Source organism: Heterodontus francisci, chromosome 31 (assembly GCF_036365525.1).
Source record: "Heterodontus francisci isolate sHetFra1 chromosome 31, sHetFra1.hap1, whole genome shotgun sequence".
NCBI lineage: Eukaryota > Metazoa > Chordata > Chondrichthyes > Heterodontiformes > Heterodontidae > Heterodontus > Heterodontus francisci.
Genome location: NC_090401.1, coordinates 41176404 through 41199755, shown reverse-complemented (window position 1 = coordinate 41199755; position 23352 = coordinate 41176404). Strand labels below are relative to the sequence as shown.

Below are 23352 nucleotides of genomic sequence, written 5' to 3'. Positions count from 1 at the left end.
GCTGGAAGACCAGCAAGTTTCGGGCAGACCAAAGGGCGTCTTTCACCGAATTGATAGTCCTCCAGCAGCAGTTAATGTTTGTCTCGGTGTGCGTCCCTGGGAACAGCCCGTAGGGCACAGACTCCTGTGTCACAGAGCTGCTTGGGATGAACCTTGACAAAAACCACTGCATCTCTTTCCACACCTGCTATGCAAAGGCACATTCCAGGAGGAGGTGGGCGACCGTCTCTTCCCCACCACAGCCAACGCGGGGGCACTGGGCGGATGGGGCGAGACTTCGGGTGTGCATGAAGGATCTGACGGGGAAGGCCCTTCTCACCACCAGCCAAGCTACGTCTTGGTGCTTGTTTGAAAGTTCTGGTGATGAGGCATTCCGCCAAATGACTTTGACGGTCTGCTCGGAGAACCATCCGACAGGATCCACCGTTTCCTTTTCTCGTAGGGCCTTGAGGACATTCCGTGCAGACCACTGCCTGATGGCTCTCCCCTTTAATTCTTCTATCAATCACTTTATACCTATGCCCCCTAGTCAGTCACTGCTAAGGTAAATAGACCTTTCACCTCCACTCTATCCAGGCCCTTCAAAGTTTTGGACATTTCAATCAGATTTCCCCTCAGCCTTCTCTGTTCTAAGGAGAACAATCCCAGCCTATCCTCATGTCTGCATTTTCCAGTCCTGGCAACATCCTCGTAAATCTCTTCTGTACCCTCTTTAGTGCAGTTACATCCTTTCTGTAATGAGATGACCAGAAAAGATTTTGGAAGGCTCCCCTTTGCCATCCAATCAGTTGGCACCAGCCCAGGATCCCAGTGTTCCAGGGTGGCCACATGCTCTGAATTCTGGGTGTTGTAGTCCAACAGCGACATAGTGGTGCCGCAGTGCCCTCTGGCCGTTGTAGTCTCTGTTCTGTCCCATTCCTCGAGAGCAGATGGCTGCGCTGTCGGGAAGTGACTACAATTCCCATCAGGCGGCGGGGTGGGGGGGGGGAAGAGGCGGATAGGCTGCGCGCATGCGTATTCCGCGTTTCTTGGGTTGGAGCGGTGAGCATAAAGAAGCAGAGAGACGGTTGGAAGTCTCGAGTCTGTCGGAAAATGTCTCGACAGGCGAACCGAGGTACCGAGAGCAAAAAAATGGTAATTCATGGATTAGAAGTTGTGTGGTTACTGAGGCCAAAAGCGAATGGTCGTAGTGATTGCTCTGTCAGCGCCTGGTCTGTGTCTAGGCCCGTTCTGCTTTATACAGGAGTTGCTGACCTAAACTCAGTGGGTTTCTTAATGGCAGGGTCGGGTCCTTCATTCTCATGATATGTCGCAATACACACCCATTTTGTTTAAATGTTTAACCTGTCTTGATGTGTTCCTAAACGTATACACCGTATCGGTGAGTTTGCAGTCTCTCGCATCCTGGCCATAACTGTCCTATTTGACAGATCTGCACTATTCTGAATTCGGTATTTTATTTTTGTTACTTTTTACTTCAACGCTGTACAATTTGAAGTGATTAAGTGCAAACTATTGTGCTGGTGCAATTTTTAAAATATGCTTTCATTTACAAGTTTAAAAGGCACCTTGTAAGTAGTCCAGGTTGGTGTGAGGATGATCATGTTCAAGTACTAATATTTCAGGGTCCATACCTCTCTGAAGAATTCGAGCATGGATATAATTTGTAAACTTGGGATAATAGACTGAAACCTGGACTAGGATTTTTCATTGGCTATATAGGGTCTCAAATGTGGTTCAGTTGGTAGCACTCTCGCATCTGAATCATAAGGTTTTGGGTTCAGGTTCCATTCCAGGCAGTACTAAGGGAGTCCTGCACTGTCGGAGGTGCAATCTTTTGAATGAGATGTTAAACAAAGGCCCCATCTGCCTGCTCGGATGAATGTAAAAGATTCCATGGTGCTATTTCAAAGATGAGCAGGGCAGTTACCCCAGGTAATAAAAGCAAAATACTGCGGATGCTGGAAATCTGAAATAAAAACAAGAAATGCTGGAATCACTCAGCAGGTCTGGCAGCATCTGTGGAAAGAGAAGCAGAGTTAACGTTTTGGGTCAGTGACCCTTCGGAGGACACCCTAGGTGTCCTGGCCAATGTTTCTCCTCAATCAACATTACCAAACAGTTTATCTAGTCATCATAGAGTCATTTATGCCACAGAAGGAGGCCATTTGGCTCATCGAGTCCATGCTGGCTGTCCATGGATCAATGCAGCCAGTCCCACTCCCTGTAGTCGTGCAAGTCTGTTTCTCTCAGGTGACCATCCAACTTCCTCTTGACGTCATTGATGGTCTCAGCTTTCACCACCCTTGTGGGCAGTGGGTTCCAGGTCATTACCACCTGCTGTGTTTAAAAAGCAAAGTGCTTCCTCATGTTCCTCCTACATCTTTTGCCCAAAACTTTCAATCTGTTCCCCCCCCCTAGTCTTAGTACTATTTCTTATTGGGAACAGTTTTTCCTTGTCTAACTTCTCTAAACCTCTCATAACGTTGTACACTTCTATTAAATCTCCCCTCAATCGCCTTTTGTGCTAAGGAGAACAAACCTAGCTTTTCCAACCTAACCTTGTAACTAAAATCCTCCATCCCGGGAACCATTCTGGTAAATCTCCTCTGCACCCTCTCGAGGACCCTCACATCCTTCCTAAAGTGTGGTGACCATTGCTGTTTGTAGGAGTTTTTGCAAATTGGCTTCCACATTTTCTACAACAGTGACCACACTTCAAAAAATACTTCATTGGCTGTAATGTGCTTTGAAACATCTGGTAGTCATGAAAAGCGCTATATAAATGCAAGTCTTTTTTATTTTAACAACCTGGTCTGGCTTGTGAGCATATTTTTTGCTGTTACTTGGGGTTATTATCTGGATATGTTGTGAAATAACAAACTATGATTTAGTCTATTTGACAGAAAAGACTTGTTTGGATATCAAAATATCAAGGCCTAAGTTATCTAAGTGTGAAATATAATCAAGTTTTATAAACTTTCCATTTAAATTAAATCAATTCAAATGTAATGTGTCTTTATTTGAATTTAAATCCCATTATATTATAACTGGAGAAAATATAGTAATTTGCTGTGTTGTGGTAACTTACTGATATAAGCTGTGATGTGATACAATCTATGTTTCTGACTTTTCCACCAAAGTATTTGCCCAGTCCACTCTTGTTGCTTGACGAGTACTTAGCCAGCATCTCCATTTTCCCTTAAATACTTTTTGTGTTCCATAAATTCAGTTCATTTTACATCTTTATTTGTAAAGGGTGTGTTGTATTTTAAGCCTGTCAAATCTAGTGTCAAATTTGAATTGTATTTGTAAATATAATAGCTGGTCAGCATCAGCACTGCAATATTTGGGACTTAAAGTAAGATGGAAGCACAAAGAAAGCAATAGAAATTGAAGACTCTTTGTCTATCAATTTGCAAGGGTTTAATTTGGATTTTCAATAAAATGTAATAGAGAAAAAAACAGCTTTTTAGTTTGAATTTTATAATTTATTAAATTCAACCAAAATTCCCTGAAAAATTCTACTTCAGTACAATATTGTATTTTTTTCACAAGGGTATCTTTGAGAGTTTTCTGTCTTATTTGGAATACAATGTACAGAGGAGGTGTTGGGTGACAACTCACTGCAGTAATTGCAAATTCAGTTTTCCTTATTTACATAAATATTCAAATTCTGCTGTATCTGTCATTGATTTGAACAGCGATGTCAGTCATATGAGAAGAAACCAGTCCATTTTGGACTTGTGAAGAGCCCGATGGATATACTTGTAGATAAAATTGCTTAAGCTGAGAAATTTCAAGCACTAGTTTTAAACATATGACAGAATGGAATGAATTGTATCCAGATTTACTGCTGAGACCAGTTGGAGATTAGATTGTCTATAGTTTTATTCAGTAGTGAATTAATCAGACTGTAATATAATACATCACATGATTAGACTAATGCTTCCTTGAGTATTATCGTGACATCTTCATGAACATTATGGACTGCATCCCTATATTTTTAAGCAGTAAACTAGCAATAATGCAGTTTGAAGAAATGTGTAAAGAAGACTGGATTTGTTATATCAGAATTACTAATTATATTGATAACCATACAGTACATTCCCATGCTTGGTTGCACTGTGGTGCTGAGCATTGTGTAGAGGGCAGAGGCTTATTACATAAATAGGTCAGTTGGTGAGAAGTTACTTTGGGCCTGTCTCTCGTGTCTTTCCAGGAAGATTAAGTGGATTGGAAGAGGCCTGGGTGGTGCTAAGCAGTTTGTCGGCCCTACTTGGTTGGCTGTTGTGTGTGACATTGGAAAAAGTGAAATAGTAATATTGGGACTTCACTGCTAAATTCATATTTTGAACTGAATGCATGGTGGAAAGAAAGGATTTTTTTTATAAAGAGCAATCTGGTTGTCATATGCACCCTGATTATGTGACCATGCAGCCATAAACAATCGGAGTACTATCATGACTTTTGATGTATTTCTTCCCATATCTGTGATGCCATAATCACATATATGCCTGTGTGGGCAAGAAACAATACCAGTCATAGTTTTTAACCAGAAGTAGTACAAGTAACTCCCTTCTGATTTTTGTTTTGTTCAGAGAATCTACCACTAGCTTTGCTTTTCTGCAAATAATTATGGACTTACTTGAGACTGTTAACTTTAAAACAAGAGACATGAACTCCCAGACTGAGTAAAGAATTACATGGCAAGATTTAACGTTTTAAGGCTTATGCTATAACAACTATACTAAAATTCAACATTAACTGAACAGTACACTAAATTACAGAGAAGTGTATTTCCTATTGACTTATTAACACACACGAAAACCCCACACCACATTCACACATTACACAGTATTTTTAGAAAGTCCCAAACTCCTCCCAGTTGCAATGGATTTGATCTCCCAGTGTCCTTAACAAAGCCAATGTCGTCTTTGCTCACTTCTTCCGAGCACACTTGACTGCTCTTCTGTTAATAAGGCAATCTCTGGTGACCCTGTTGCTCTTTTGTCCTCTGCAAACCACAAGCCTTCGAATCGGGTTAAAATCTCAGCAGCTTTTTGCTATATCAGTGTTCTGAGAGGAGTTTTTTCTCTTCTGAGGCTGCTGCTGCAGGTCTTTGTGTCTTCCTCTCTCCCTTACAGCCTGTCAGACCTAGGAAAGCCTGTTGAATTTATCCAGACAAAAGTCAGTAGTCACTTCCCTTTTTCAATATTCAGAGTCCATAAGACTGGTCATAGAAAAACCACTTGGTCCTTCCTTTGTTTCCAGGTATTAGCAATTGCAACTCAGATTTGCATTTTTAGAGCCCCTGCCTCTCTGTTTACGATCTGAGATTCTGGGAGAGTGAAACCCATCGTCCTTCAGTTGTTACAACCTTGCACTGTGCTTTCAAAAGGGTCCTTGATTTGGGTTCCTTGTGTTCATGGTAACCAAGATCCCTGCCTTGTTTCTGGGCAGACTTGGTGTGAGGTCACATATCTCCTCCGAATCCTCCTTCCACTATATTAAATGTCTCAGTTTTTAAAATGTAATCATGCTGCAAAGTCCAGCATTCATAACATAGTGAATTGCTTATTTGGAATCTCAGGTTTGGATCATCAGTAATGAGTGCCATTTGATAACTTGAATAATTGGCATTATGTAAGAAATAAGAAACAATGTATGCATCCATTTTTGTAATGGATTCGGAGCTTGATATCTTGAGATTTCAGCATTGGTTTTACTTTTGAGTCTCTTTTTCTATGGCAGAAATTCATCAAAACAAAATATTCAAGCCCTATTTATATTACTACTGCTTATTGTGTTTATCCAATGTTTGTGGACTGTGCACACAGCAACTAAATTCTTGCTGCTAAAAACGATAAATGCCTGTCAATTTTCTCTTGTTCGAAGTATGCAGATTGTGGGGGAAAAGTACCTGCGTGGGTTAAAGTATGTTGGCATAATAACTTGAACTTTAAAAGTTCTTAAATATTTTCTACTAGCATTGTCCAGTCAAGCATAATTTTTTAATTAAATCAAGGATATGTTAATAGTACATTCAGTACTGAGTTCCAATGTGTTGGGGTTAAAACTGATGAGTTACCCCGTTTGCTGTATGTGCAGGACTGCAAGATCTTGGGTTGTGTTCTGTTATAATTTTTATTTAGGTAATACATCCTTTTGATGTGTACTTCATTGTGTACAAGTTTTGCTTTATGTGTGATGTCACTAAATCTCGATTCTGTCTTTTTCCTGTCTCCTGCCTAACGCATTCATTCTGTAGTACTGGTATTTGCCATTCATTTCACCTTCTGCATCTCTGCATCTCATGGTAGGTGTTGGGAATACTAATCTCTTTGAAAATGGGTTTGTCGCAATGCATGTTTTCATTTTGTCTGATTTGCTTCATGGCTAGTCCTGTGAATTTTTGGGTTTCCCTTAGATTATGAAATGTAAAGTGAAATTTGTAATCAATTCAAAACTTGATTTGGTTTCCAATATCTGCTAAACTATTTTATAGAATATTGCAACTATTATTTGAAATGTTGCTGCATGAATTAAGGAAATATGTTTGGTTAACTTTAATTGAAATTGCTACATTGATCCTCTACTATGAGGAACATATCTGTGGCATTATAGAAACTACATTTCAAGTCTAAGGAGAGGAACAGAATCATTTGCGTGCATATTCCTGATCACTATCCTGCTGGAATGGAGATGTGTATTTATTTCTAGACATATTAGGAAAAGTTCGGGTCAGGCTTGGCTGTGATCACCTATTTCTCCTCTCTCTTTCACCCACTTCGCCCTCCCCATCAGTTAAATAAATAGCCTGTCAACATTTACACATGTGAAAAATAGCTGTTTAGAAGAGGTGCAGGAGGACAGCCAACACCTATGGGAGTTTGCAACTTCAGAAGCGGTCTGATAGTTGGAGATGATTATTTCATATTTTGAGGTCCTATAATCCTAAAACCATTGGAACATGTGGGTGGGGTTTAAGAGGGCAGAGGAATGTGCATTAGTTTTTATCTAATGTAGCATGACTAACAATAATTTTCTGGAACTTGCTTGACTGTTTTGGGGAGTCGTGGAGAGATTTCCCAGAGTTTCTCTAAAATTACCCAGTTTTTGTATTCTGTTTTATTGCCTCCCATAGAAGTTCAATTTTACTAGTAGTTGGATATTGTGCAACCTGGTAAAGCACCATCTAATGGAATGGGGGAGAATCAATGGGATGAATCTTCCCTCACCTTTCCTTTTGTATGGGAGGGGTGGGGGCAGAAATAGAGGCAACACGAGCCTTACTCCAGGGCTTCCCAAAGGCTCACTAAGTTATTGAGTGTATAGCTGACTTATTTGAACCTGGGAGTCTTCTGTTTGATTCCTGGCTTATGCTGAGTTAGTTAATGTCAGCAGTTGAGCACGACGATTGGCTTGGGCACCCATGGCTTAGAGAGAAAAGTATTGGGCAGGTTTCCCACTCCAGATAGCTATTCAGCTCCTGTTAGAAGTGCAGTTTGGATGAATGTTTGTTTGGTGAGGATTGGATTAGGGTTCTCTGTGATGTCTTGCCAAAATTCAATGTTGAGACTCATTTATAACTAATGGTAATTTGGGTAAAATACTGTATGGTGACCAGCACCAGAAAATTGTACCATAGGTCAGAAGGGGCAGAAAATTGGTGGGTGGAAGTTAAATACTAGCTGCAATGCAGCATCTAGTTTCTGCTTGCTGGAAGGTACTGATCTACATGCTCAACAGTTTGTGGTAATCATTTAAAACACACTGCCTTGAGTTCATTAAAAAATACCACAACAAGGAAACATTTATAACAGGAATACATTCTATGATCTCATAGGTTTAGCAGCGATATTAGATCAGATTAATTGAAACGCTCAGTAAGTAGATATTTATGAACAAACCCTGGAATAAAATGGTGATCACACTGATAGTGTGGCAATCCTGCTACTGATTTTGTACTAATCATTTGATTGTCTTTTCAGTTTTGGTGCACATCCGTGTTTATCAGATAAGAAGTAAACAGGTTTACAAATAAACCTTCAAAGTTACTCTGATTTCCAACTATGGGAATATTTTTCACCAATGATTATTTAGATGAGAGGAGAAATTATAACGAACACTATTTTAAGCCAAGTTTGTCATCTTGGTGCTTTTACTAATGTAGGGATATGAATTTTCCTCTGACTCTCATTTAACAAATGAAAATAATTGTGTGTGCATTATATCCTATTTGCTTCCTGTAATACTTTCCCTGTCACGTTGTTGATAACACCATGATTTTCTGACTTGACATCCACATTCATTCCATATATATTATATAAATATAAATAAAATGAAGGCTAAGTAGTAACGTGTTATCTCGAATACACAAGAACAATGTTGCAATTAGGAATAAAATACTAATGTATCCTTACTTTTCTGAAAAGCTACTTAAGCATTCAATTTCAAAGTAGCCTTTACCATGGGCAACTCCTTTTTTTTATATAAAAAAAAGGGACATTGTCTCCATTCCAGTTTCTCAATCACCTCTGGATAAGTGGATTAATTAACTTCAGTTTCTTTTTATGAATGTTTTCCTGATCAAGACGTCTGCTTCTCCTATGCGTGTGCTTCATAAATATCTATAAGAAGGTTCATAATGTTTATGCTCATATTTCGAAGAAGTGAGTAATTTTATGATTATGTAAAGCCTGACGTATCGTACCTTCCGCAAACTGTGAAACTGAAATGCTACTTAAGAAATTCTTTCTGGTAGGGTTAAGATGACATGTAAATAAAATGAATACTTTATGCTATAACGTTTCAAAAGCCAATGACATTTCCTAAGCTGCTCCAATCCCTTGCATTAACATGCATTGGTGATGCAGTGGTAGTTATCAACAGTTGCATCAAATTGCTTGACTGGAACATTTTGCATTTATAGTGAATTTCTGCAAAGGGTGAAGATTTTGGGCCAATTATTTGCAATAATGAGTTGAACCAGAGACATTTTTCCCCCTTGACCCTGTGCTGAGTTTCATAGCCACGGCCTACCATCACTAAGATTGTGTACTTCCACCTTCACAACATTGCCCACCTTTGTCCTAACATCAGATAATCTGTTGCTGAAACTGTTGCCTGTTCTTTTGTCCCCATCAAACTTGATTACTTCATCATCCACTCTCCATAAACTCACTTGCCCAATACCCCTATCCTTGGTGACCTACACTGGCTCTCTGTCCTCCAGTGCATCTCCTTTTCCCTTTTTCTTATGTTCCTCTTATTTGTCTGTAAAATGCACTATGATTTCTTGTACGTTAAATGTGTTGTATAAATGCAAATTGTTAACAAAAGTTGCAGAATCTGAAATGTTTCTTTGTGAAGGTGGGGTGTTGTGGGGAGTGGAAGTCCAGCTTGCTACATAAACTGACTTTGTTCAGTACATTTGGCAAATAATGCAAATAAAATAATGAATGTTCTAACAATACAGTCAAAAGTTGTTCTGAGTTGGCATGTATGTATATTTTATACAAATATATAATATATGGAAATTGAACAAAAAGGACAGGACTATTGAATTTCAAGGTGTAGGGACTTAGCAAACTGCATGGAAATTGACAGTTCAGTGCGAAGTGACTAAGGAGAAATACAATGAATCAGAAGTAAAACTACAGTGCATTTTAGTGCATATGTAACTTCAGCTCAGTTGTGATACTCATTTAGTTAGCAGTTATATAACTGACCCGTTGAATGAAATTAAAACTATGTTTTTTAAAAATTCATTCAGGGATGTGGGCGTCGCTGGCTAGGCCAGCGTTCATTGCCCATCCCTAATTGCCCTTGAGAAGGTGGTGGTGAGCTGCCTTCTTGAACCGCTGCAGTCCATTTGGGGTAGGTACACACACAGTGCTGTTAGGAAGGGAGTTCCAGGATATTGACCCAGCGACAGTGAAGGAACGGTGATCTGCCCTTGTCCTTCTAGTTGGTAAGCCCCCAGATGTTAGTAAGGAGGACTTTGCAGGGTCGACAGGGCTGGGTTTACCGTTGTCGTTTCCGGTACCTTGGTCGATGCCGGGTGGTCCGTCCGGTTTAATTCCTTTTTATTGACCTCTTAGCGGTTAGGTACAATTGAGTGGCTTGCTAGGCCATTTCAGAGGGCATGTAAGAGTTAACCACATTGCTGTGGGTCTGGAGTCACATGTAGGGCAGACCAGGTAAGGACAGCAGATTTCCTTCCCTAAAGGACATTAGTGAACCAGATGGGTTTTTACAACAATCGGCAATGGTTTCATCATTAGACTAGCTTTTAATTCCAGATTTATTAATTAAATTCAAATTCCACCTTCTGCTGTGGTGGGATTCGAACCCATGTCCCCAGAAATACCCTGGGTCTCTAGGTTACTAGTCCAGTGATATTACCACTACGCCACTGCCTACCCTATTTTTCTATTTTCTATTTAGTGAAGGCTATTTCCCACCCCTGCCCCAATTCCTATCTGGTTATGTTGTTGGCTGGAGGTGACCAGATTGATGGCTGTGTCCAGTATGTTCCTTGTAGTTCATGTATGATGTAATAACTGGTTCAGTTGGTCAAGCAGTAAGCTGTTGAGAAAGAATAGTCACTATTGCTATGTGTTAGACATGCACCTGATTGCATTTATCATCAAACTAATTCAGTTTTTTTTTTTAGTTTGAGTTGGAAGTTATTAATGTAGTTCTTGGAGTTTCTGAATGTTTTGCTCATCGTTTCTCGCTTCCTCAACAGAACTCAGAGCTATTCACTCTGACCTATGGAGCTCTGGTTACACAACTCTGTAAAGATTATGAAAATGATGAAGATGTCAATAAGCAGTTGGATAAAATGTAAGTATATTTGAAAAATGTAGTCACTATACAATGGGCCAACTGTTCTTTTTTGTACTTGCCAGGTTTACTTTAATCTTTTCCTATCTGTGTTTAACTTTCTCCATTGTTAGTGAAAACACAAGCAAGCATGGGCTTGTTAGAATTAGGTTAACATGGAATTTGCATGTGAAAGCAGTATTTGGCTTTAAACATAGAAAATAGGAGCAGGAGTAGGCCATTTGGCCCTTCGAGCCTGCTCCGCCATTCATTGTGATCATGGCTGATCATCCAGCTCAGTAGCCTGTTCCTGCTTTTGGCCCATACCCCTTGATCCCTTTAGACCCAAGAGCTATATCTAACTCCTTCTTGAAAACATACAAGGTTTTGACCTCAACTGCTTTCTGTGGTAGCTAATTCCACAGGCTCACCACTCTCTAGGTGAAGAAATTTCTCCTCTCAGTCCTGAAAGGTTTACCCCATATCCTTAGACTATGACCCCTGGTTCTGGATTCCCCCACCATCAGGAACATCCTTCCTGTATCTACCCTGTCAAGTCCTGTTAGAATTTTATAGGTTTCTATGAGATTCCTCCCCCCCCCCCTCCCCCCCTCCCCCCCTCACTCTTCTGAACTCCAGCGAATATAATCCTAACCGATTCAATCTGTCCTCATACATCAGTCCCCCCACCATCCCAGGAATCAGTCTGGTAAACCTTCGCTGCACTCCCTCTATAGCAAGAACGTCCTTCCTCAGATAAGGAGACCAAAACTGCACACATTCCAAGTGTGGCCTCACCAAGGCCCTGTATAATTGCAGCAAGACATCCCTGCTCCTGGACTCGAATCCTCTCACTATGAAGGCCAACACACCATTTGTCTTTTTTTACCACCTGTTGCACCTGCATGCTTACCTTCAGCGACTGGTGTACGAGAACACCCAGGTCTCGCTGCATATTCCCCCTCAGTTTATAGCCGTTCAGATGATCTGCCTTCCTGTTTTTGCTACCAAAGTGGATAACCTCGCATTTATCCCCATTATACTGCATCTGCCATGCATTAGCCCACTCACTCAACTTGTCCAAATCACCCTGAAGCCCCTATGCATCCTCCTCAAAACTCACCCTCCACCCAGTTTTGTGTCATCTGCAAATTTGGCGATATTACATTTAGTTCCCTCATCTAAATCATTAATGTATATTATGAATAGCTGGCTTTATTACTTTTCCGAATTACTGTTCTGATGACGATACTTGCAGTCTCAATGAGAACAGTAAAAATGAAGCATTGAATTTTTTTTATTGATTAACAAAAGATATGAGGAATGGCGTTCCAATGGTTTCATAATGTCACAAGATATTTCAGTATTTTAGATTTTCTTTAAGTCATATGCTCCATGGCCAGCATGTGTTGAGATTCTATCTGGCACTCACAGATCTCATCTGGCATAACATTTTTGCTTTTAAATTATGCAGTTAGTTCCAGTTGGATGAATATTGTATATATTATCCCAGAAGTTAATGGCAGATTGTTGATAGGTTCAGACTAAACTAATGTCTGTTTACTCACATTGTTGATTGATTTAATTTAGTACAAAGCGCATTCTAAATTATGTAGACGTAAAACCGATTACACAGTGAATTTTGTAAGGACAGCTGTTTGAATCTGATACCTTTAGAACTGCATCTGGGATGCATTTGGATGTACAGTAGAACTGCTCCCTCTCAATGGATAATGGAAGGTTGCAGGAAATCAAGAGTGCCTAAATTTTGGTCTTGCTACAGTCATGCTTGGAAGGAGCTGTGATGAAAAAGACAATGAAATGGAAGAATTGGGAATTAAAAAAAGTCAAGTGTTAAACAAAACCGCAAGAACATGGACCCTTGTACCACAGTCAAATTGGAGTAGCAGTCACGTGACCCCTCCTGCACTGGAAATCAACAAACTTATCTGCAAGGATGGAACTCTTTAACCTCATCGGAAATAGCTCTGGGGAGTCGCCTTTGAGATTGAAAAGAGCACTATTTCATATTAATGACTCATCAACATGAATTAGCTAACAAAGGATTCTGGAGACAGAGGGACTCGCAGCTCAAACCAAAATTGAATAGGTGTAAAATAGCACCGTGTTTCCAGAATGATCCCCATTCAGACATCAATCAATAGCTGTGATCTTCCTATCCTGGTTCATTGTGTGGTCACTCGGAGAGTGGGCAAATGTCTCCTAACAGAAACTCTAATGTGATGAATGTTTACTTTTAAAAAGGTATCCCTCTAGATAGAAAGGGGGAGATCAAGCCAACACCTTCAGAAAGCAGTCCAGCCAGGGACTGTGAAACAGATCCAGCCAAGCTGCTAATTCTATACTTCAAATTGCTGCAGCAGAGAACTTAGTGACCACCATCTCCAGCCTGAAGTTTTAACCACCAGAAAATCTACAACACGTCAACAGGTTCAAGACAACAAACACCCAGGCCTGCACTTTTAAAAGAGACTGTCCTCCTGAGAAAATTCAACAGGTTTACCGTAAACCACGAACTCCTACTTACCCTTTTTCTCTCACATCGACCTATTCTTGTCTGTGTGTGAGAGTGAATGTGTGCGTGGGTGAGGTTACAACCATTTTGGAAATTGTATAAAAATAGTTTTTTTTTAACCTATGAGCAAACCTGTTGTGTGTTTATTTGACCTGAAAGACACTGACAAATACAGCATTTTAACAAAACACAAATACGGTCAGTTGGGAGGTTAAAAAGTGGGAACCACCCACACCCTATTCTACGGTTCGTAACACTGCAGAGGTAATTGCTGTAACAATCACTTAAGCATGGGAATGAAAACCAGTAGAATACAATTGCCGTGAACTGAATTTGATCTTTCTTGGGCTGAGAGATTGCATTGTCAGAATTAAGTTGGTCCTGGAGTCTGCAAAGAAGTGATCTTTCAAAGTTTTGTCCTATGAAAGTTTAGTAGATAGTTGGGAAAGTGGCTAAATGGAGTGAGGTTAAGGGGCTTCAGATGTATAAAACATTACTGGTGAATAAAGGTCTTTTTTTGTTTTACAGTAGGTAGGTAGTTTCACCAGTCAGGGAAAACTGTCACCATATGGTGAAAAGCATGATTCCTGATCGATCCCCCTCCCATTTCATTGTTTCTACGAAGTGATTTTAAATCAATTGGACACTGGTTCTCATGTGACATTAAAATTCATTTGAAGCAATAGAAGAAATTCTATTTCTTTTAATTTGTGAAACACCATATTGGCACTTGTGCAGTTTTATAGAAGTAGAACTTTTGCTTTTTCTCTGACTCAATTTTAATGTTAAAAGTGAAAGCAGCTGACTCTGGGTGAAAGCAATTGAAATTGATGATGGATTTGGGGTAGGTTACCAAAACTTCAGTATTTGGATCCCAACAGCACTACCTTTTATTTTTTGATTTTCGCCAAGGTCCATAGTACAATACAGTAAGCTTGAAGAGCTTAAAAGAGAAAATAAGGTAAATTGGGAAGCAGTGATAACATTGAGCATAGATTTTTTTTTAAATCGTAGGAAAATGAAAAGGAATTAGGAACTCTGCATTCAGTTTCATTTCAGAAAAGCAAATTTCATAAAACGTAGGTTTTGTTTATTCTCAATACGCTATTGTATGCTGATAAGTGTACATTATGCTCATTGCATACTATATTGATTTGTGCTGTTGATAGCAAGGGTATTTTTTTTGCAGCAGTGGAGATTGTTGTTCCCCATATCTAACTAGTATTTTTTAATAAAGGTTGCCTTATTTGAGTAGTTTATCAGGGATGCTAGGAAATATATGCAAGTTTGAAGGGAGTGTATACGTGACTTTTTTTAACGCGACTATTTTCTGCTAAATGAACAATATTAACTTACCCTGTGTTTCAAAATAGGGGGTACAATATTGGTGTCAGACTGATTGAAGATTTTTTGGCTCGATCTAATGTTGGAAGATGCCACGATTTCCGTGAAACCGCAGATGTTATTGCAAAGGTAAATTAAAACTTGGCATGGATTTAATGCAAATTAAATCTACTTTTAATTTATATGGTCATTTTACAGTAACAAATGCTACTTGAATTGGGTAGAATTTACAATGAACAAAACTGTTAGAAGTTAATAGAAATTGGGAAAATAAAACTGCTCCAGAATCCTGCTGTTACCGACAGCCTGTATATGTATTTTTAATGCTAGTATATGAGCTATTGTGAAGACTGTAGTCCAGTGGTCAATTATAATATTTTAACATTATAACTTCACATAATTCCAAGCCTTAGCTGGAATTTATTATCCCCTTTAGTGCAAACAATGCTGCAGTAACCATTGTTGGGATTATTTTGCTTGCCATTATAATTGGATTGTTAACATGGTACTATTCAGATTAGATTTCTATTTTGCAATGCTTTGTAATGTAAATTTTATTCAGGTTGTTTTATGCTTCAAGCCTTGTGATTTATTAACATGGTCATTGACATGGATATAGAGGTTTGAAAATTTGATTGACAGAGGCTGGATGGTTGGAGGGGTTCTACAAAGCTCTTTCAGCTTCCAATATTCCTGCATGGGCCAAGTATGCTCAACTTCCAAGTTTATTTTCATGGCAACAACTGTCAAGGCAATGAGATTATTAAATAGGTCACTTACTACTTTAGTTATCTGCCCTTGTGAAAATTATTGGCCTGGATTTTGTGGTCAGTGGTGAGTGAACAGCACTACACTAACAGCTGGCCACAGGTTTTCACGGGCTCTTGAGTGGAGAAATTTTCTAATGGCTGATCTACTGTGACACCCACTACAGGGCATCCACGAGAAGGACAAGAAACAGCTCTTGATTGAATCCTCTTTGAGACATGCTGGCCGGAATTTTGCGTCTCTTTCCCCTGCCACCCCCTGCCCACAGAGTGGGCTGGGAGGTGGGGTGGCATAAAATCATCTGGGAGGCAGGGGTGCAGTGCCCATCGCCTGCCCGCTCCTGCTGCTATGTTACCAGCAGCGGGGGAGGTGCATATGGCCCACCCGCCCCTGTTCAATTGAGGCCCTTAAGTGGCCAATTTTATAGCCACTTAAGGGTCTCCTTCAGCCATTGCTGGTATTTTACCAGCAACGGATGGGAATTTCAGAACATGAGAAGGTCACGCAGTGATACCTGGTGGCTTCCTTGTGGGATGGGGGTGGGGAACTCCCCTGATCGGACACGCTGTGCCCCACGGAGGCCCCCACCCCAGCAGCACTGGCCTCACTCGCTAAAACAATGCCACCTGCCTGCTATCCAACCCATTCACGCGCCTCCCCCACTCCCCTGTACTTGCCGGGTCCTAGCTGATTGTCCCCGGTGTGTCCCAATCCTTACTTGCCTGCTCCAAGGCCAGTGTCCAACGTTGCTCCTGTCGCTGGCTGCAGTCCCAACAGTGGCCACCACTCCCGGTGGTGCTGCTGAGATGGAAGAGCTGGCAACCACTCCAGTTTGATTTACTCTAATCTCCTCTGCAGAGTTCTGAGAGGTGCATTGGAAATGGTGAGGATTGTGATATATTTGTGCATTGCAATTTAAGGGCTGAATTTTATGCAGGAGATGCGGCTCTTGGCACTGGGCCAAAAAGGCAGGGGGAGCATCGTCTCTGCCTTTTCCTAATTAAAAAAAAAAGCCCCACCGCATTCCTCCAGTCTTTTTTTCTATCAAAGTTTCAGGAGACGGGATCCCCATTCCTTTAAAAACGTGGATTTCTCCTCCCATGAGCTGCCGGCCCTATCAGCAGCGCCACTGGGAGTGGTGGCCACTGCTAGTATTGCAGAGGCCTTGGACCCAGGCCCAGTGCTGGAACCCTGGACCAGTGGTAGGTGAGGCAGGGTTGCCAGGGCTCTGGAAGGCCTTGGCGAAGGGCTAGGAGGTGGTCTTGCAGTCCGGGTGGTGGTGGGGGGGGGGGGGGGCCACAGATCTTCCATGGAGGAAGGTCCCAACTGAGGCCAATTAAGGGCCTGGGCCATGCAAAATAGCAGCTTGACTTCCTGGCCTGGTGGAGGCGCCCCCCCCCCCCCCACCCCAATCCCCAACTTTTCAGTTGATGGCGGGGCCGCTGCCTTAATGTTAAATTCCAGCTGCAGAATCTAAACCAGGAAGCATAAAGCAGGAAGTATAAATTGGGTTTAAATCATTTACAGAGTGTGAAATAAAGATTGGGAATTAAAGATGGGGTTGAGAGAGAGAGAGAGAGAGAGAGCGATAAGAGACAAGCACACAAAGTTTTAAAAAAAAATTAATTTTTTTTAAACCCTCCATCGCCAATTAACTTCTGAAGGAATGAGGTTCCACACGTGTAAAATTAAACTTTGAGCAGAGAGGTTGTTTGGCAGTAATTATCACTTATTACATTGTTTAAAAAAAAAAATCACTTACACCTACACCTGAATTCACCAACCCTAACTTCTGGCATTTTTAGTGGGTAGCTATCACGCGAGTACCCCAAATTCACATCATTGCATTCATTTCAATGCCGAGCCTATCGGTGAGGTACTGTTATTGTATGGCCTGCGGAGGAGCTTGGGAACTTGGACCACAGCTTCTTGATTTCCACATTTAACTGAACATGTTCATCCTTTGGACTTGCTGCCTAATTTACTCCATAATAATGGCACATGCTGCTGGTTTCACTATGATTATTAATGCAAATTCCTATCTCTTTTTTGACAATTGTCAGGTTGTTAAATGGATTCTGTTGCTTTGCAATATTTCTACAATTTTTTGTTTTATTTACAGGTTGCATTTAAAATGTATCTGGGTATAACTCCCAGTGTGACCAACTGGAGTCCAGCAGGAGATGAATTTTCATTAATTCTGGAAAACAATCCACTCGTGGACTTTGTGGAATTGCCTGACAATCACTCCAGTTTGATCTACTCTAATCTCCTCTGTGGAGTTCTGAGAGGTGCATTAGAAATGGTGAGGTTTGTGATATATTTGTGCACTGACAATTTAACACTTTAATGCTCATCTATCTAAATCTATTGGGCATGAATTTGAACTGATTTGAAAGTTTATTCAGGTAATGGGACTATGCCTGACCCTTAATTTGAAATATAAGTTAAAGAGAAAAAAGAAAGTTGCATTTATGTAGTGTTTCGCAGCTAATGAAGTACTGTTCAAGTGTAGTCAAGTTGTAATGTACGGAAGAGCAGCAGGTAATTTACACGAAACATCACCTTCTAAGCAACCAATAGATTAGTGGCCACATAATGTTTTTAGTGATGTTGGTCGCGATAAATGTTAGTGCCATGGGATCTTTTATATCCACTTGAGGGAGAAAATGGGGCCTTCATTTAACATCTCATTTGAAAGATGGCACTTCCAACAGTGCAACACCTTCTCAGTACTGCACTGAAGTATCAAATTGGATTATATGCTCTGGTCCCTGGAGTGGGACTTGAAGCCACAACCTTCTGACTTGAAGATGAGAGTGCTATCACTGAGGCAAGATTGAACGCGTAACATTTTTAGAGTGAAGGTGCATTATGCTTGATCCTTAAAATGTTCATCCTTCTGTTTAACTCCCTTTATGGCCTTGCACCTTATTATCTATGTAACCTCCTGCAGTCCTAAAACCTGCTCTGACTATGGCCTGTTATGCATTTCCCTCCAGTTGTCCTATTGTCATCTGTGGCTACAGCCAACTTGGTTCCATACTCTTTACGTACCTCCCAAATCCCCTCCACATCTTTAAGACCATCGTTAAAACCCACCCCTTCTAATATCATCTTTGGTTTGGTAACCATTTTTGCCTAATTTGGCATTCCTCTGTGAAGTACCTTGGGGTGTTCTAAGTTAAAAGTGTTATGAATAAAAGTTGTTGATCCTTTCAGTAAAGTGGATTTGGCATGTGGCTATTTGGTGTAGCCCAGGCTAGAGCATGTCTGTTTCTTGAATGTCCAGTACTGGTCCACTTTCTTTATGCCTCACATCCTTTTACTGGGGTGTTTACTTACAAGTCATTATGTTTTCCTCCTCATTAGTTCCTGTGATATCAAATAACTGTGAATCACAACCATCTTTAAAATTTCACAGTATTTATTACAAATCACTTAACTCGTTAAAAATAGATGCCATAATTGATTAGTTGCTATGTTAATTTACTGAATGAAAGCAATTTATCTGGCTTGCAGCTCACCTATGTGTGATCTATATGCAATTTGAAAATCCATAAGAAGTGTACTCATATTTTTCAGTGGCAATTAAGTATACCATAATGTTTAATCCCAAATTAAATGGAATTTTAAAAACTTTGAAAGATTATATGTATTGTTCAAATATACAACACTGCTAATGTGCATATGGAGACGTGATCCAGTAAATTTAATGTTATAATGCTCAAAACGTGAGGTGGCCTGAAGTTAATTGACTGGGTTTAAAAAAAAAAACAGTTCTGACCTCTGTCAAGAGCATTATTAGAATCAACAGTACTGTGTATTCTCTCTCTAACTGTTTCTGTATTACCAGGTTCAAATGGCGATCGATGTGAAATTTGTCCAGGACACACTCAAAGGTGACAATGTAACGGAAATCAGAATGAAATTCATTAAAAGGATTGAAGAAAATCTTCCAGCAGGAGAAGAATAACATTTTATAGTGCAGTATTTTACTGGACAGTAAGAAGATATTCTGTCAATTCTATAGATTGTTGCATTGTGAAGTTATTTTATTGGCAAAAATCTGACTTTTAAAGAGGAATGGAAAACAATTTATTAGCCATGGAGTTAATCTAGAGAGACTCCTTAAACAGAATACAGCAGCAAAGTTCCTGTGCTCATGCTCTTTCACTTCTTTGAGGTCATATTCAAGAGTTTGTGCTTTTCTTTACTGTTCTGTAATTATCTGTATTTCTGTGGATTGCATATCTCTGTTTGGAGGCTTTAAAAAAATATGGTTCCTTCACCTGTTCTCCTGACACCACCCCATGGATTACTCTTTAAGGATGCAATGTTAATGTAAACAAGGTCACCACTGCCCACTCATCCCATACCCCAAAACTTTGTTATGGCCAAGACTGGCTACTCAGAATGAAGAGCCATATCACTAACATGCGCTTTTATTCCTGGTTATTAACATGACAGGTTTGTGGGATTTTGTTATGTTGGCGGTTATGTGGAGCTGGATGGAGCTTGAAGGAAACTTAAAGGCTACTTTAAAATGGTAAACAGAAAATGCTGGAACTACATTACCGTGCTGACTAACCTAAAGAGAGAAGACAGGTTAATGTGCATTTTGGGTAAAACCTGTTAAAGCTTCATGCTTTTCAACATTTCATTCTTTCTATTTCTAGCATTTGCAAATTTTTTATTTTATTAGAATGGTGGTTGAGCTTATTGAGGGTGCTATATATCCTGTATTATGATGATCTGGTTCTACTTTTACACTGTTTTACTTGAACTTGAATTTGGTTTGGACTCTACTCCAGTGTAAATCTTTCCCTCCAACTCTTTGTAAATTGTAATTTCCAGTGTTGATCTAATTAAAACCGAAATAGTGCTATGAAATTTCTTCAACAGTAATGTTCCAAAGGAAAATCAATGGAAATTGCTCCCCCAAATCCTTCTGATGGCGGACAATATAGCTGCCTGGTAAATGTGTTGCTGAGGCTTTATTTGGGTCAATGATGTAATGAACTTACTGGTAGCTTTTTTGTTAATTTAAATGTTCCAGATCTGGCACATACTTTTACAGGTGTAATTTTCAGTCCAAATTCGAACATAGCACTGGCATCCTAATACATTCTGTTGTTTCTAACTCTGAATCTCTCCAACACTTCATTTCATGATGTGGCAAATGTGCATATTTACTTATCTGTGTGATAACCGTAAGCCGTGACAATATTCACTGACAGTGAAAGATGTATGGAAAACTGGATAACAAAATAAAACTCATTCATTCAAGCTTTTGAAGAGAAGGAGGAAGAAAAATTTGGCTCTAATTCCAAGAAACAGATCTAGGTTGATCTTTTACAATGTACCCATATTCTTTTCAGTAGCACTTTGCTATCTAGTTTTTGCTTGATGGAAGAAGTTGCTATTGTTTCAAAAAAAAACTTACAAATGTGCCACTTTCACTTAATATTCTGTTTTAGCTGTTGAGAGAGTTCCAGATCAGTGGACAAAATGCAAGGGAGACTTGGTAACAAAAACTGATACAAATGTGGTATTTCTGCTGCTTAGTTGCAGCTTGCAGAATTTTCTAAACTTTGTACACCTGCATAGATTGTTGAAATAATATTTTGAAATTTACTCATTACAAATTATGCCTCATTTAACACTGATTTTCAGCACTAGATTTAGTCAGGAATTTGCTTTTAGCCATCTTGTTTGTTTGTTATGGATTCTGTCTGCACTAGATTTGATCAGAAGTTAAGCCAGTTCAATTTTGAAGGGTGAAAATGAAACTAGTGATATTCTGCATATGTAGTGATATGTCCCCCAGACGAACTCAAAACTGGAACCCTGATTCAAATCAAGAGCAGTACAAGTCCAGCATTGCACTGTACAGGAGATGTAACATTTAAAATGTGTAGTTTAATATCTAATAAATAAAACTATGGTTTGCTCTATTTTTAAGATGTAGACTTTATTAGAAAACTTACTTCAATATTGGAAATTCTGCCTTTATTAAAACTTTCTTAAAGGGACATAGTGAAATGCAGCACAGACCAGGAAGCAGACATGTTGATGGACCATTAATATAACTTTTTTATTCTAAGAAGTTGCAAATATTTATAAAAATAAATTGCATTAAAATGTACAAAAACACAAGGCATGAACTAAGTTAAGTCATCAAAACTATACATTTCAATAAAAATGAAATTGCTTGAAGGATGTATTTTTTCACCTTGTGATTTAAAACCAAATCTAAAATAGTTTACCATGAACATGAAGTCTGGAGTGAAAAAACTCCACTCCTGCTCCTTTCAATAGGTTATGTACAATTTGCTTTGGAGTTCATTTCAACTGAAGGAGAAAAGGAACATGGTTACATTTTAAAAATGAGGTTAAAATTCCAAAACATATGTGGATATCAGTAAGCCTAATTTGTTGCTCCTAATTAACTGCACCAATCAATAAAGTTAACTGTCGGCCAACTGAGCAGGTTAATTATCAGTGTTGCGCAAAGGTTGTGCAGTGTTTTGGTCAATGTCTCCTGATGGTACAAACAGGCCATGTTCAATCCCTTGAAGTGATTCTTTAATTTTTCACTCACAGAAGAATGTTTCAGCTTATCTTTATGTGGTTGTTAAATTAATGGTTTCTGGACGGGTACCTGAAGAAGGATCGAAGCCGTTCAGTCCAAATAGAAACCTCTTCTGTGATTTGTTCAAATCTATATTTTTGATAGCTCTGTTTGAATTAAACTGAGTTATTTAAATTCATTGGGTCCTAGTTATTTTTTGTAGATATATTTCAGCTTGCCTTTTTCAAATCAAAGAGCACGTTTTGAGCCTGTGGGGAGAGATAATTAGACCAGATAACTTCCTTAGCGAGGAAAAAAGGAAAATAAATTGCATTAAAATTTTTTATTGTTTAACACAACAGTTACAAATACTATTTACTAGTGGTAGAGCTAGCTAAATTTAACCAGTTAAAATTATGTTTTGCGTTACTGCTACTATTTGCTTGTTCCATACAGTTCAATACATTTGCCATTTAATTCTCAAGTCAAAGTCTAGTTGTGCTATTCTACACCTCCCAAAGACCAGGATCATATGAAAACATGGTATAAAACTTATAAGTAGATTGAAGAGGGTTCTATGTTCACTTCCTACCACGCTACAAATTTACTTAGATATCTGGGAAAATGAAAATGCTCTTTTTGGGAGGTAGGGACACTATTTGCCCACAAGAATAGGACTGGCACATGAAAGCCAAAGCGATCTAAAGTTTAAAAAAAAAAATCGAAGTCTGATAATGTAACAGTGGGCCAAGTTATGATGGGGTGTTCTCCATCACATTTCGGGTCATAGAGGCACTTTAAGTTTTACTGCAGACTATTTCTTCGAGTTGGGGATAAAATTTACATTGTGGGTGCCTGGAGCTTGTCATTACAGGGAACCATTCAGGTACATACACTTTTTTAATATGTGAAGACATTTAATTGTAAAGCAAGTATAAACCACTTAACACAGCATGCTTGTTTTATTCTGAAAACGATGTGATGTACAAAATTTGATTTTGATCTACCTTTTATTGTGTAACTCGGGCCAGGTGCATTTTATTTGCAGGATGTGATTTGACAGTCCAGATACTTGAAAACTTCTCTTTCTTACACCAGATAGTCCAGAAGATGTCCTTCTATGGGAGGTGTTGATTGGGCCTACAGCTGTAAATCAGTAAGATATATTTTGGTATCCAGCTACGACTCTTTATCTTGATAGATCTGAAGAACTAGAGAATGGAAACACTAATGGTTAAACAAAACCAACCGTGTAAGTCCTGTGTTGACATTAGTTCATGTTTACAGTTACTAAGAA

The 23352-nt window shown here is 39.4% G+C and overlaps 1 protein-coding gene across 2 annotated transcripts; it reads left to right on the top strand.

The window, feature by feature from the left end:
- The first annotated feature begins 1001 nt into the window (after positions 1–1001).
- Positions 1002–21438, top strand: trappc3 (trafficking protein particle complex subunit 3). 2 transcript variants are annotated; one of them, XM_068011374.1, is made up of 5 exons: positions 1002–1134; positions 10757–10854; positions 14743–14842; positions 17604–17786; positions 19338–21438. In XM_068011374.1, exons 1-5 carry the CDS (start codon positions 1093–1095, stop codon positions 19455–19457), a joined length of 543 nt encoding a protein of 180 aa, XP_067867475.1. In that variant the 5' UTR covers positions 1002–1092; the 3' UTR covers positions 19458–21438. The 2 variants fall into 2 exon arrangements, with proteins under 2 accessions (XP_067867475.1, XP_067867476.1); XM_068011375.1 differs by having other exon boundaries at positions 1012–1114.
- The last annotated feature ends 1914 nt before the right edge of the window (positions 21439–23352 follow it).

Excerpts from the sequence above, each read along its gene's own strand:
- trappc3 (XM_068011374.1), top strand. The coding sequence starts at position 1,093 with ATGTCTCGACAGGCGAACCGAGGTACCGAGAGCAAAAAAATG. Across the intron at positions 10,855-14,742 it reads AATAAGCAGTTGGATAAAAT|GGGGTACAATATTGGTGTCA; the intron begins GTAAGTATATTT and ends GTTTCAAAATAG. Across the intron at positions 14,843-17,603 it reads CCGCAGATGTTATTGCAAAG|GTTGCATTTAAAATGTATCT; the intron begins GTAAATTAAAAC and ends TTTTATTTACAG.